The sequence below is a fragment of the Thamnophis sirtalis genome, unplaced genomic scaffold (genome assembly GCF_051295495.1).
Source record: "Thamnophis sirtalis isolate CommonGarterSnake01/CBP01778 unplaced genomic scaffold, rThaSir2_p1.2 scaffold_4, whole genome shotgun sequence".
In the NCBI taxonomy this organism is placed as follows: Eukaryota; Metazoa; Chordata; class Lepidosauria; order Squamata; family Natricidae; genus Thamnophis; species Thamnophis sirtalis.
The window spans coordinates 53,322,730-53,338,506 of record NW_028261384.1 but is presented as its reverse complement, the minus strand read 5'-3'; the positions used below and the strand labels follow the sequence as shown (position 1 = coordinate 53,338,506).

The window sequence follows — 15,777 nt, the reverse complement described above, 5'->3', positions numbered from 1 at the left end:
AATGAAACATCTATTACACACTCCCTCCAGCTGTAATTTAATGAGGTGAGATCATTATTCTGTTTTGATGTGGAATTAACATATCGTACAATTTAAGGCTTAAAATCTATTAACCAGTATGTGGTATCAAGGGTAGCAACTATGCATTATTTCATTATTTTATTTTCTTACTCATTATACTTTTTGTCAAATTCTCCTTTAAACAGAATTAAAACTAAATTCTGCTCTCTCTTGAATTTACTCTCATGACTTTTCTTTAAAAGGTTTTAGCTACGCTATATTTGTAACAGAAAAAACAGTACAAAGTGAACCTCACATGAAAGCTTTTGTAGTTGAAATAAGTATCAGCCATATGGCATTCCCAGAAGATATTTCGCCCCTTAATAATCACCCCCAAAAGGTAGAGATTAAGAAAGGGAGTATAATCAATCCTTTTAACCCAACAAAGATGAATTATTTGCAGGTGATACTTTGAAAACAAATACAATCAGTGTAAGAAAATGCATAGTGTAGTTAAAAGGAATTTGTTTCCACGTAAGAGGCCTTCAGAAGATTTATTATGATAAAACCTAGATAATCTTTCATTGAAAAAAAGACCTTACCTTCAAGAGAACAAATATCCCGTGCAATATCATGTTTGATAAGCTTCAGGGAATCAAAATCATTCACAAAAAACATCCTGTCCTTGGTCCCTGCTATATCTTTTAGTTCTTTTTTTACCGCATCTTTGACACCTATGGAATATATAATAATCCCTGCACTCCGCAGCTCTTCTGCAGGTATGGTTACTTGATCCTGGGATTTACCATCTGTAATAACAATGAGAAACTGGGGGACATTGTCCCTCGCTGAAGTTTTAAACAAATTCTTCATATAACGTAAAGCATCTCCAGTTTTAGTGCCACCACCAATCTGCCAGATCACTTTTATTGCATCTTTTAATTGGGCCAATGTATTGTACTCATTAATCAGAAACTCTTTTTGGGGATCACTTGCATACTGAACCACCCCAAAACGAATTTGATTGGGACCAATCTGGAACATGCTAATCACTTCTTTCATAAAGTTTTTCATGTCAAGGAACTCTTCTGTCTGGATACTGCCAGAACCATCAATCAAGAAATAAATATCTGCTTCCTCTGTCTCTTTACAGCCTAATGAAAAGTAGAAGAGAGGAAAGTAAGAATGACAATTCCTTTACTGTGAAGCCTACATTCACTGTCAATAAACATCAATGAGACATTCGATGATATTATTTCAGGTTCCCAGAACATAACTTTATGTTTATATACATTACATAAGATAGAAAAACGCCCACACAGCATGAACAGGCGGGACGATACCTCCCACCTGCCAGCCATTTGGAAGCCTGCCCTTATTGATAAACGAGTCCCTAACATGATGAATGAAACCAGGCCCACTCTCACAAGAGCCACACAGGATGTCACCACCAAACATCCACAAAGAAAGCAGACAAAAACCCACACTGATGAGGAGGCACGACCAAGGATCAGAAGCCAGACTGCAACTGCACCATTAGCCTCTTTAAACCCCTCCTATCCTTACATGAAACACAAACCCCCAACCAATCAGAACACACCTCCACCCAATCAGCACCCAATCAGCTCAAACCCCCACTGGCAGTTAAAAGGAAGAAACAGCCAAGATCTCACATTGCTCCTGGAAGTACAAAGCCTGAAGATGACGAATGAGACTTCGTTGAAACGTCACCAAGACACCTCCAATTTTATGCGGGAGAAAACCCGAATAACCAAAGACCTACATACTAACACCCGCAAAAACCTCAGAAAACAAACAATATATATTTAAAGTCACAACCCCTGGTATGCCCCAATTATGGGAGGAAGCTAACTGCTTCCATTATCTGTCAATTGGCTCGTCACAAGAGTCCATCATGACAGAAACCCAATATTTTTACTGTTGCCTTTGTTATATTTGTGTTTTTTTATCAGCATTTAAAAGCACAAATTAAAAAAAACATGTATATGTATATGTATATGTATATGTATATGTGTATGTGTGTGTGTGTATATATATATATATATATATATATATATATATATATATATATATATATATATATATATATATATATTGTGTGTGTGTTTTTTTATATATAAAAATATATATATTTTTATACACACACACAAACATACACACAAACATACATACATACATACATACATACATACATACATACATACATACATACATACATATATATATATATATATATATATATACATACATATATATACATATATATATATTTGTGTTTTTTTTATCTCTTGTGACGAGCCGATTGACAGATGATGGAAGCAGTTAGCTTCCTCCCATAATTGGGGCTTACCAGGGGTTGTGACACTATATATATATATATATATATATATATATATGTATGTGTGTGTGTGTGTGTGTGTGTGTGTGTGTGTGTGTGTGTGTGTGCAGTAGTTCCTTGCACAAGATTTATACTGCTGCCTTAAGAACAAAGTAGGTAGTGCAATTCAATTAAGGATAGAGAAGAAAGTGAATTAGTTCATACTATAATATAATATAATTTCTCATTTTTGAAGCCAAAACAAGCCAATACTCAGTGAGTCATTGGAAGCATTAGATTATGAAAAATAGCAATAAATAAATATATATGGTAGGTAATATTACAAGCAAAAAGATATATAGAGAAAGATGCATACATATATAATTTAATGCAAACACATAAGCACAAGACAAAATGGTCATATTCTCTTGCATACAATGTAGCTCTTGTTAGCTTAGTGAAAATTTAAGGGATGCAAATTTGAAGTTCAAAGCATAATAACTATTCTTCTGCATATTATTCTGCATGGCTGTTCTTCCCAGCCATTCCTAACCCCCAAACTTTATCAGAGGCAATTTAAAATTCCAAAGTTGAAGATGGAACACAGATGGGAATACAATTAAGAAGTCCTATTCTTGCCATTTATAAGCTTCTATGGTGTTTAGCTTTTGCTTTATGGGAAATGGAGAGAAGGCACAATAAAGTATCGATCTCTTAAACTGGGGAAGCATGAAAACATCTCCAAAGTAAATCATATCCTGCAAATTTCATTGGCGATTATTGAAAACAGTATTTCATTATGTACTTTTATGTGGGCAAAACAATTACCTGCCCAGTTTCTGTCTCTTTCCCTGCATCTTAGGTAACTCTTAAAGGAGGGATGGCAGGATGCTTTTGAACACAGCCACCACAAGCATCTTTGCTGGCTGTAAAACAAAGCTATGCTGTAATTTCTTTTCCAGTCATTATCATGAACTGGACATCAAATTTCCTGTTTGCAGGGGCCAGCATATTGCTTATCCCACACATAATAGAGGCTTTTGCTTTTCCTTAATATAGTTTTCTTCAAGATGAGGGCCTTCCAGATTATGCAATAAACAACACTCAGTATTTTCAATTTCAATTCTATTATAATGGCTAAGAATTCTAGATGTGGCAGTTTATATTCTGGAAGAGAATTCTAACAAGTGAAGATCATGCTGAATACTTTTTTGGGGGAAGGAAAGGAATAAGTAGCAGAAAGTTGAACGGTGTGAATAGAATCAGAATAAGAGTAGGTTGATGACGGCAACCTCCCCCACCTTGATTCAACTATCTTTTATTTGATGTCATCCATCCCTTGCCTTTTTCTCTCCTTTACTAGCTGCCCAGGAAAGAAAGAAAGAGAAGAAATGAGGGTATGTGTGCATATCCAGATATGGCAAGTCCAAAAAACCGTCACTCACATCTAGTTTTCCCAAGTTTATTGAAATAGGATTTGGGATTGATCAAGATATGACTCTCTTACCTTCCTTCAGGGCACGAGACCGCACTGGAATTGCAAACATTTGTGAAACTATTTCACTACAAAGTTGTTTTTTTATAACATATTCCATGTTTGATAGTTGCAAGAAATATTCCATGGTTGTAACATGTTTCCTTGGGGGATGAGAAGCAATTTTGTACAGTTGGCTGCTCGCAGAAATGTTTTGGATACCCACGACATAAAGTGTAACACCTGCCCGGCGAAGCTTAGATGCAGGAACAGTGAAATCATCTAGAGACTGACCATCTGTGATCACTACAGCCAACTGCTGCACTCCATGATTTTTCCTGCTTCCTGCTCTCTTGGTGAAAACTTTTTTCTTTAGGAAGTCTATAGCAGCACCCAAATATGTTTCCCCCCCACGATAAGGCAATCTTTTTAGATAATTCATAACCTCTGATTTGTCTTCAAATGTATTCAAGCTAAACTCTAATCTTGGTTTATCACTGTAAAGTACCAAGGCAACTCGTACATTATCTGAGGCAATTTCCAGAGCATTGATTATTTTGAGTAGGAAAGTCCTGATCAGTTGAAAATTCTTTTGACCAATGCGAGTTGATTCATCCACAAGAAACACAATGTCTGCCCGTGAGGCAGTGGAGCAAACTATGAACAAAATAAGTAGATAAAAGTTAGTAAAAACAAAGTGATAAAAACACAATCTTAGAAGTTGCATGAGACTCTTCCCAGGTAAGTGCATTTAACATTACTGTCTGACTTTTATTTATTTAGTAAGAAGTAAGACCCAAATAGATGGAGAAATAATTAGAAATCCTACTAAAAAGGTAGAGGATACCAGAAAAGTAATACTGAAGACCATATAATGAAAACAGAATGGGAGCTCATTAGTGAAAACAGTTCCCTGATGTTCTTCTGCTTTGGGGAAAGCCATGAAACTATCTCCCAATAAGTTAAAGAGAAGTCAGACATCACTGTTTTATCTTAATGTGGCTGATCAGAAATATTGCTGGTTTGAATCCGTAGCTAAACATTAAAATTTATATCATAGTTCAAATTCAGGAATTATCCTTAACCCAACACCATAATATAAGCAATATAACTAGAGCTTGTGTCTCATGATATATCATGACTCAAAGTTCTTGGAATTGCTGAAAATTGTCTTAATGTTTTTTTACTAGATCTGTCTAACGATCATAATATGAAGGGGGAAATTATCTATGCTATACACATTGCACCTATTGGCTGTACTTAAGAAGGCCGTGCTGCCGACTAAATTCCAGGGAAGGAAGACATGTTTAAGAAAACACCAACAGTTGCAATATACACACTCATAAACACACTGAAATATTTTCCCCTTTGAATCCAGAACTCTGCACACGTCTGATTATTGAAGTCCTTTTAAGAATTAATGACATTCTAGTTCAAGTAAATTCATCTGAAAAAAATTCAGGAAATAATGTTCATTACTTCATATAATATACAATAATAATAATAATAATAATAATAATAATAATAATAATAATAATAATAATAATAATAATAATAAATCCAGCAAAACAACTGGCTGCTGTGATACAATTGTATAACAGCAACAACAACAGTGTTTTGTTGTAGAAGCTAAATGAATTATACTATCCTTCCTAGTTTAATGTGTAGTTCTTTTAGTGATATAACAATACCTGCTGGCACATTTGCATTTAAAACAGACTCATACTCTTGCTGGACTGATGCTTCCACAATATCTATGATGGTCGTCTGAACCTGATCAAGATCCTCTATGTCATCAACCTGGTAAACTAAAGGGGAGGTAGCAATCACTTTCATTTCTTTCTTATCAGAATGTAAGATGCCAATTGTTGCAATGTTCACTCCCATTTTTTTCAGATCTTTTGCAGGTTTCTTGACATCATCTTCAGATTTAGCAGAGGAAAAAATCACTGTAAACTGTGGTGTTCCTTGACGAAGACGACTTCCGGCTTTGTCAACAAAATAGACTTCTCGCAAAAATTGGAGAGCACTACCAGTCCTCAGAGGGCCTCCCATGAAAATAGTGCTCTGCTGAATGTGGTTAAGAATATCTTTCTTCATTTTATATCTATTCAGCAAAAATTCCATTTTCCCTCCTTCGCTGTACTGTGCAAGTCCAATCTGGTATTTTTTAGGGCCAATGTCTAATTGTTCTACAATCTGGGAAATAATTCTTTTTACTTTTTCAAAATTGGCAGATCCCATGCTTTTAGAGGAATCCAAAAGGAAAACAATATCAGCATAGCGCTTTGTGAATGCTGCAGAAAAAATAGAACAGTGTGCTTTTAAAAGACATGCAAGATGCAATAGAATTCAAATAACAATTACAACTTATTTGTGACTAGTCAAATTCTATTATTTTACTGTGGAAACTATTTTTTAAAACCATATACACATGTTCTCAAAGTTCTATTTTTGTCAGAAAGCCCCAACAAATTAATACTTACACAAGGCTGGTTGGATTTAATTAGTTGCCAATTTCTATGGAATGGGCCCCCAAATCTCTCTGCCCCTTAATTTCAATTCCTTTCAAGAGTTATTTATCAGACAAATAAAGATTCAAGAGACTGTTGTGTAAAGCTGCACACTTACAGTATTTGCTATCAGTTTAACATCTGGTTGAAAAAAGATCAAAATAATCAGTGTCTCCACTCTAACTCACATAGGCATATACTGGTTCTATTTCTTTTCCTTGCAAACACTTGATATTGCCTTACTTCACAACAACAACAACAACAACAACAGCAGCAGCAGCAGCAGCAGCAGCAGCAGCAGCAGCAGCAAACACCTTGCAACTTACTGTTTCTTTATAAGAAAGGGAATCAAAGTACATTTACACCAACTTTTGCCATCAATATACTCATATTTGCACTGCAATCAAACTGCTTGTGTAAACCTATTTCACATACAAAAATCCCATTTCATGCTTTCTCCATGCAAAGCAATCATTACAATTATTTCTGGGATCCTTTTCACAAGCCAATGAACTCCATTTTCTAATTAAAAAATCTCAGCCTCCCTCCAGGTCTGGAAATATACCATTAAACAACATTTCCAGACCTGGGGAGATTTTGTCCCTTTAAATCTCCATTTTGTTTTCTTTGGGCAACCTGTAGCTTATTCTTCAAACAGTGGGAAAACTCAGAGAGTAGTTTCAATCATAAATGTGACAGCTTCAAGCCCAAGCTGAAAAGCTTACTTATTTTGCCAGCTGGCCAAACATATGACAATCAATTTAATCCCATCTAATTCTACATACTATTATTATAGATGCATATCCAAGAATTTGTAACATAAATCACATCAAATTGATCAAGTCAAATTATCTGAGCCTTCCCATGTAAACAGGATTTACTCATTTATTAACTGCTAAACCCCAGGTAGGAAGAACAATAAACTTTTACTTCTTTACTCTTAGTTCTTTCAGAGTTTTCTATCTCTTTTGAGAATAGTAAATTCTAGAGATCTTTCCAACACTGAAGTATTTGTTTTCTTCTACAATGTTTCCCTGAAAATAAGACATGTCCTGATAATAAGCCCAATCGGGCTTTTCAGGGCATGCACTAAAATAAGCCCCCCTGAAAATAAGCCTCCCCACTATTTAAACGCATGTGCAGCGGTCCCCACCATTTCCACTGATTGCTTTACATGCAAACAACCGAGATGAGGTGAGGCCGGAGGGGGGAGGGGGGACATGCCCCTGCACCCCACACATCCTTACCAGTACAGCTGATGGCCGGGCAAAAAGAGGCCCTGCCGCAAAAAGAGCAGCAGGCCACCAATACACCTCACACCCCTTCCCCTCCCTGGCAAAGCAACAGGCCTCATACCCCGTTCTCTCCCTGACACAGCAATGTATACCTCAAGCCCTATTCCCTCCCTGGAAAAGCAACGCATCTCGCCCCCATTCCTTCCCTCACAAAAAGGCCCGCCGCAAAAAGAGCAGCAGGCCAGCAACACGCCTTGCGCCCCATTCCTTCCTGCACAAAAAAGAACACCTCCCACCCCGCCCCAATTGCAACAGCTGCCTGGCTGCTTCCCTTCCCCACTTTAGTGAGAGGGGGTGGCAGATAGGGCAGGGGAGAAGCAAAGCATGTGTCCTAGAGACTTGCAGCTCCATTGCATTCCTTGCTTTTTGGTCCAGGGAAGCACCTTGTAAAAAAAAACCTCACAAGTTCAATCAAACTTCTCTCATGAGGTATTTTTTACAAGGTGCTTCCCTGGAATGGGGCGCAAGGTGCATTGCTGGCCTGCTGTTCTTTTTGTGGTGGGCCCTTTTTGCATGGGAAGGAATGGGGCATGAATTGAACAAGTTTGATTGAACTCGTGAGAAGGTTTTTTTTTACAAGGTGGTTCCCTGGACACAATGGCGAGGAATGCGATGGAGCTGGAAAGGTAAGATGCACATCTCACTTCTTGCCTGCCTAACCTGCCAGAAAATAATAAGCCCTCCCCCAATAATAAGGCCAAAGCAATATTTCGGGGGTCAAAAGAAAATAAGACCCTGTCTTACTTTCGGGGAAACATGGTATTCCTGAGTATTCCTACCACACATGACAGCATTAAATTAACCATATCTTCTTTGGTCAGACCCAACTTCTGAATCATTTTACTGTATGGAGGGGCTTCCCAACTTTTAAATATTTTCCCCATTGTTCTATCTCCTTAAGCACTGGATTATTATCTGTCTCTTCTCTTTCTAGCTTAAATCTTCCAGCAGGCACTGGCTTATTTTTTTAAAGATCCAAACTCTTCTCTATCTACCTTCAATCTCCCAGCAGACACTGGCCTATTTTAAAGATCAAGATATATAGAAACTTTCTTTCATACATAATATGTCCCAGTGGGTAACATGCAGCCCAATGAAGGACACAGCTCTAATCTCTTTGCTAGATCATCAGTTTTAGACAGATTACTAGCCTTGTTGCCCAATTCCTAAAGGATTTCTTGGACCTGGCTTTCAGTGTGGAGCCTGATCAGACCGTCCCCTGTCTAGGGATTTCTTGGACCTTTTTTTCAGTGTGGGGTATGATCAGAAGCTCTCCCTTGTATCTGGAATCCTGGCCAAAAGAATCCCTCTTTCTAAGGGATTTCTTGGGCCTTTCTTCAGTGCAGGACTTGGCAATTATTCCAACAGTCACACTCTTTTCAAAGCAATTTTTTCAGCTGATCGCCTCTTGGAGAAACAGAAACGCAGAGCCAATCTCCATTCACCTCACAGGCAAACCTCTAATAGGAATTCCCCATGTTTCAATCACACACACATGGCAATGCTCCTCTCTACCCTCCAAAATAAGGGATTTCTATTCACCTAGAGGGCACAATTCCAGAACCCTCTGTACAAGTCTCTTTGGTTAGGGGTTCAGGGTAAGCAGAATTGGAGCCTGCCAGCAAATGATCAGGTCAAAATCACTGGATAAAATTTTCTAGGAGCGTTTTTGACTTTGCTGCTGGTCACAGCTGGTTTCTTCCATTTGCCATAGTGAAGGGCACTGAACTTCAAAGGATTCCAGCTAGTGAGGAGCTGAATGCAGCCACATTGAAAGAACAATGCCTTTGAGCCCCACGTTGGGTGCCAGAAGGTCCCAGAAGTTTCCCTGAGCTACTAAGATGCCAAAGAGAGTGAGACTCAAGATGAGCTTGCAAAAAATAACAGTTTTTTTAATTTATGGCCAACATAAAAAGGCTGGGTGACAAAACTTTATCCAAAACATAGAGACAAAATGCATGTAAGGAATAGCTACACTCCTGCTATAGTGGCTCAGAGTATTATATACATTTTATGCCATTAGAAGCAAAGGTTACCCAATCAGAAACACAGTTTCATTACCAACATGATCTTTAAAGCGTTCTTTGTTCAGGCTCTGTCTCTGTCCACCTTATCTATGGAGCATTCCAGCAGAATGTTTTCAGGATTCAGAATTTATGATGCAAGAAAACTCCCTACTCTGGTTCCTTTATCTATTAGGCCTGATATTCCCGGGTAACAGTTTCTTCTATATTTTCAAGGATGTGACTAGCTTGGAAGCCAAGAATAGAAGTGAGACACAGAAGCAAGATAACAAACTTTGCACTAATGCCAACCAATATTGAGGCTACAATAAGCTAGAATTAGTTCCTAGCAACTTATCTCTGACAGTGTACAATAATATAAGCAGAAGCCAATAACAAAGCTTAATTCCTATTAAAAGATTTCTAGCACTATATCATATCAGAAGCAAACAGCAAATATTGGTTTGATCACCATGCTCTTTCATTGAAAATAGTTTAATTGCTGAAATTCTTATAAATTCATTCATCTCAATAAAACTTGCAAGAGGAAAATTACACTTGGAAAACAATCATGTAAGGTTTAGGCAGCTGTTACATAGTTTTATAACTTCCTCCTGTAACTTCTGTCTTGTAGAGTGGGAATGAAAAAAAGTAACATTATTAGTTATAAAAAGAGAATCTGTGATGCCTATATTGCCTTTATTTTCTGTTTCGTGAGTCTCAGAGCATACATATTTAACAGCAAAACTAACTACACACAAAGAGAGGGAAAGATCCTTTTTATGTCTTTGGCAAAAGAGGTGGCAAAAATGCATTCAAATGTCTGCAGAACTTAACTCTAAATTTTAAAGATTTTAAAGATTTTTTTCTGTGCAAATGCAACTTTTTAAAATTCTTTGATTTTCCAAGTACAGTAAAGTCTGCAAAGTTTTCCAAATTAAACATGGTATCATAGAAATCACAACACAAAAGGAAAATTGCACCATTTGCACAAAAAGAAAACTGTATAAATTACCACAGTAATAAAAGAATAAAAATACCTCCTGAAATCTTACATTACTAGCAGATGCCATTTAATTACCTTTAATCTGGCTCTCCAAAGCCAAACACATTGTTTCAAGAAGGCTGTTGGTAAGGTCTTGAAGAATATCAAAATTCTCAATATTAAACAGAAACTTATTAAAAGGTTGGTTTGCAATATTCATAAGCTCAGAGGTGTTATGGATCCCAATCCCCACTACATAAATTAAAATTCCTTCATTTTTTAATTTGTGGGCTGGAACTTTAACTTCATCATGTGATTCCCCATCTGTGAGTAGGATCAGTACTTGGGGGATATTTTCTTGCATTCTGCTCCCAGCAGAATCAGTGAAGTATTCATCCTTGATAAAATCCAAAGCAGCACCTGTGTAAGTGCTTCCTTTCTGTAAGGTCAATTTTTTTATATGTTCTAGAATATCATTTTTCAAAGAATATTGCTTTAGATGAAATTCGGGAAAAATCTCATCACTATACTGGATCAGTCCAATTCTGACCCGGTCATGACCAACAAAAAGACTGGAAATCAGGGTGTAGAGGAAACTTTTCACCTTCTGAAAATTCTCCAGACCAATGCTTGACGAACTGTCTACCATAAACACAATGTCGGCAACAGTGACTTTTCGGCATACTAAAAAAGAGAGAGGAAGAGGGAGAGGGGGGATAGGAGGGAGGGAGGGAGAGAGAAAGAGAGAGAAGAAAAAGGAGAGTTCATTAGCCTTTTCAATCTGAGGTTACTTCTGGCTTCAACATAACTTGAGAATTTCTTACTCTAATATAAATCTTTTTTTCCAATGAATTTAGTTCGTTTTACTCAGAACCAAAATAAAATATGTTTAAAATATTATTTCAATATATCATTGAAATCATACATTTATTTCCTCATAAAAGCATTATCTGATTCTAGGCTAGTCACTATTTCAACTTGCTTAATGATATCCTGTGCCTGAAAATGTAGTTAGCTACTAAATCGCAACCCTTTATATTCAAAAGACCCAAATGTCTTCTGTTCTCAGAATAACATCCATGCACTGTAAAATCAAAATCATTTAAAAGGAAGTCTGAAGGGAGCATCTGATGCATTCTATGGAGGACTGTATAGATAGAGCAATGAATAAAAATCACAAGCTTTAATATGTTGGATAAGAGGTAATAAAAAATAAGATAAAATTTTAAAAAATGTGCATGGCCCAATTATAATGGGACTGAGAATCAATTTCAGAATTCTTCGTATTTGGTCTACTGTAATGATACACTTGCCCTGCTAAGACAATGGCTTTCGAGCAACACTCTTGATTACATCAGATAGGAGGCCAGTAAGCAACCATTGTCCACCTAAGAATAATTTAAGTGCCAACTTTCAGGATGCTTGGACCTATTAATTAGAAATAGACACAACTGACAACTTCATGTTTCTCTTAAACTAAGAGGATTTATTCTCTCTCCTTCTGTCCCTGATACTATTGCTTAACTAGATGTGATACTAAGAAATTCTATCCATTAAATGTACCTTAAACTTTGACAGCCCTGGGAAACCAACCAAGTTCCTACAGAATGACAATTCATACCTCATTCAGTTGGCAGCCTGCAGTAGACCTTTCACATTTTATGAAATTTCAGATAAAATCAGTGTCCCATAAAATTATTCCAGACAAAGTGCATTTGTATTTTTCTCAATGGACATGTTTTGGGACTGATACTGAAAGAGTTATCTAGAAACCCCAGAAGGAGACATGGCTATCTAACTTAAATTTAGCAAGTTGCTTAGGGAATTCTAAGAAACACAATACTATAAATATAAAAATGTACAGTTGACTTTGTGTGTGTGTTTGTGTGTGTTAGCATTCATTTTGATTTTGCTATGAAAGAACAAATTCTTGACCCTTTGTTTTCTCCTAAGAAGTAAACTGCTTAGAGTCATAAAATGGGAATTGGTAGCATATGCATTTTAAAAATAAACAATAGTTGACAATGAACAAAGTTATTCTATTGATGTTATGAGATGGCTGAGTAGCGGAAGTGGTTCCTATTGTATCACACAAGGAAGGAAGGAGGAGAGAGCCAGTTTAGACTCTAGAAGTTAAGACATCAGGCTAGAAATCAGAAGACCATGAATTCTAGTTCCATGAAAGCCAGCTGTGTGACTTGCAACTAATCATTCTTGCTCAGCCCATGACCTCAGTCTTAGGCAACAAGCTGGTTGGTCAATTCCAGTCACAAGCAAGTATTGATTGGGAAAAAAGCAGACCCTGCACTTGTGAGTAAACACTAGAAAGAAGAAATAAAAAATGAGATAGGGAGGAGGCAGTGGTCATTCACTTTACATCAATAAAATTTACTCAAAATGATTTCTAAACAGTTCTTTTCATAATAGAATAAAAATTTGGAGAAATTGGAACACCAATTTTAGCCTGTTCCTCTACTCAATATTTTAGTAAAAATGCCCTTACTGGTCTTTAGTGCATCCATCCCCAGAGAATTCCACATACCCATCTGGTAATTCTCACAGGATTACAGTATAATGTTAATGTATCTGAAAAGACTTACTAGGGTGTGGGGGAGAACAGGGGGGACTGCTTTATACTTGCACTTGATGAACAACAGATTCCCATTTCCTACCATAAGTCTGCCACTTGATAAGAAGTTGCAAATTACATAAGTCATTCAAGTTAGATTTTATTATCAGTTATATATAAAATTGGGGGTGGGTGGGTAGGAGTGCATTTTTCATGTAGAAAACAGTTAGCCTTTTTAATTTACCTGGAGAAATATGTATAAAGTCTTGAGAGGCTTCCTCAACAGTAGTACATAACACTTGGAGTATGTTCTGAGAGATACCTTGCAAGCCAGCAAAATCCTCCACATCATAAACATGCATTTCATCTGGATCACTAGCAATTTCCTGAAGCTCAGACAGAATAGCATCTTTGATGCCTATGGCATAAAGTATGATGCCTGCATTCTTAACTTCTTCTGCTGGCCCAGAAAAGTTGTCTTGACTTTGTCCATCTGTTATCACTACTGCAATTTGGGGAATGCCTTCACTGTGTCGACTTCCAGCCATTTCACTGAACTGCTCATCTAGCATAAACTTCAAACTTTTTCCAGTTTTGGTGCCCCCACCTTTGTAGTTTAGATTTCGTATTTTATTTAAAATGTCCTTTTTCTGATGGAAAAAATTCAACAAGAACTCATTGCGAGGATTATCACTATACTGAATCATCCCAACTTGAATTTTGTCTTTTCCAATGTCAAAACTGTTAACCAATGTGTAGAGAAAGTCTTGTATGATTCTGAAGTTTTTTGGTCCTATACTCCATGATCCATCCACCATGAACACAATATCAGCGACAGAAGCTTCTCTGCAGACTGAAGAAACACATGATAATTTCATTTTCAATTCTTAGCATTAATTAATTTGAGGCTAATTCACTACTACTGGATGTCATAATCATTAGTTAAAATAGTCCAATTTTTGGAATTGTATAGCAATCATAATCAATATAAATTATGTGACCAACTGAGGCTTTTATATCCTACTTTTGATTTTGGGAGGGAGGATCTGTCTGCCTACTGATGAATACTGAGTACTATGTCAATTGAATCATTATCCTCCAATTATTATTGCAAAAATTGTTTTTTCCCCCAAAGTATATACTATTCAATTACATTTTCTTTCTTTCTCCACCCTCCCCCAAGCTGAAATATCAAAAATAGTCTACTTATTTTGAACAACAGTGGTTTCTATTTGCTTCTTCTTTGTTGTTCTGTAGAAGGAGAGTATCTAGAACAGCTTCACAACTAGTATTTCCATGTTTCTGAATTATAAACCTATCGCCACAGAGCAAAAATGGTGGTACAATGCTATTGGATTTAAAACTGTCTAGAAATTACAATTATGTAAACATCAGAACAGCTGGATTGATGAGCACTGAAGATCATTCACATCTGAGTTTTTCTCCCTTTTCCCTTATTTTCCAAGCTCCAAATTAAGTTTGCAAACAGTTACCAAATTGCAGCATTCGCAAATGGAGGGTTTTCCCATTTGGAAAAACTGTGACTGGATTCAAATCAATGATAATTGCTCTATAGTCTTTGGATTACTTTATCTATTTCCTGAACCATATTTTCTTTTGAAAACTAAGGATATTTTGTAATTGATTTCCTTGAATATCAAAGTATGACATTACCAGTAGTTTGAGCATCTGTGCAACACCAAGTAGTTAAAATGGAAACCATAAGAATGTAGCTCCAATTATTCATCTTGACCACACCTCCAGAGCAAATACTTTAAAAAAGAAGAAGAAAACACTTCAATTATCTATTCCATTAATTCCATTATTCTAATCCAGAATTTTCCTGTCAGTAAAGTTTACATTAACTATTCATTTATACTAACTTTTTCTAAACTGGTGCATATTGTTCAAATACATTTATTATAAGAGCACACACACACATATATATACAGGGCGGGGCATAACCTTTTCCTAGGGGGTCACAGCAACACTTGTAATAACAACACAAATAATTCATACACCATTCGAAAGCCCATCAAAAACTGAGTTTATTGACACGATTTAATAGTCAGTATGACCACCATTAGCCCTTCGAACAGCATTCAAACGAGGTGGATAAGAACACAACAAATCTTCAAACAGTTCCGTTCGATTTTCCAGATTTTTCAACACAGTTTCCAAATTCATTCTCAAAGTTTCAACCGAATATCGATTTTGACCTTGCTCCTGAATCATCAGAGCTTCCACTTCATCCTTAATCCTTAATTATGGCCCCAATGTTCTCTGCCGGATTGAGATCTGGCGAATTTCCCGGCCAGACGTCATTGCCCCAAAATTCGACATTGTTTTCCTTTAACAATTGCTGAGTCGCATTTGCATTTCCGAATCGAATTTTCCAGCCATTCTTAAAGCAAATTTAACATTTAATAGCTCATTCAATTCAGTTTTTTATGGGCTTTAAAATGAGGTGTCGTGGAAGTTGTAAACTGCTGTCGATCTTGCTGTGACCCCCTAGGAAAAGGTTATGCCCCACCCTGTATAATGGTTAAGGATTAGGGCTATAGTCCAATATAAATGGAGGGTGCAAAAGTGGGGAAAGC

The 15,777-nt window shown here is 36.8% G+C and overlaps 1 protein-coding gene across 1 annotated transcript in view; it reads right to left on the bottom strand.

Moving 5' to 3' along the window:
• LOC106546483 (collagen alpha-4(VI) chain) overlaps positions 1 to 14,925 on the bottom strand; it is a 114,092-nt gene extending 99,167 nt beyond the window's left edge. Inside the window, exons 1-6 of the mRNA XM_087712933.1 lie at positions 14,852 to 14,925; positions 13,422 to 14,030; positions 10,705 to 11,292; positions 5,504 to 6,109; positions 3,846 to 4,469; positions 603 to 1,154 (exon numbers count right to left, since the gene is read on the bottom strand). Coding sequence (XP_087569059.1) covers positions 603 to 1,154; positions 3,846 to 4,469; positions 5,504 to 6,109; positions 10,705 to 11,292; positions 13,422 to 14,030; positions 14,852 to 14,924 — 3,052 coding nt within the window. The 5' untranslated portion in view covers position 14,925. The remainder of the gene's footprint in view (positions 1 to 602; positions 1,155 to 3,845; positions 4,470 to 5,503; positions 6,110 to 10,704; positions 11,293 to 13,421; positions 14,031 to 14,851) is intronic.
• Positions 14,926 to 15,777: the final 852 nt, after the last annotated feature.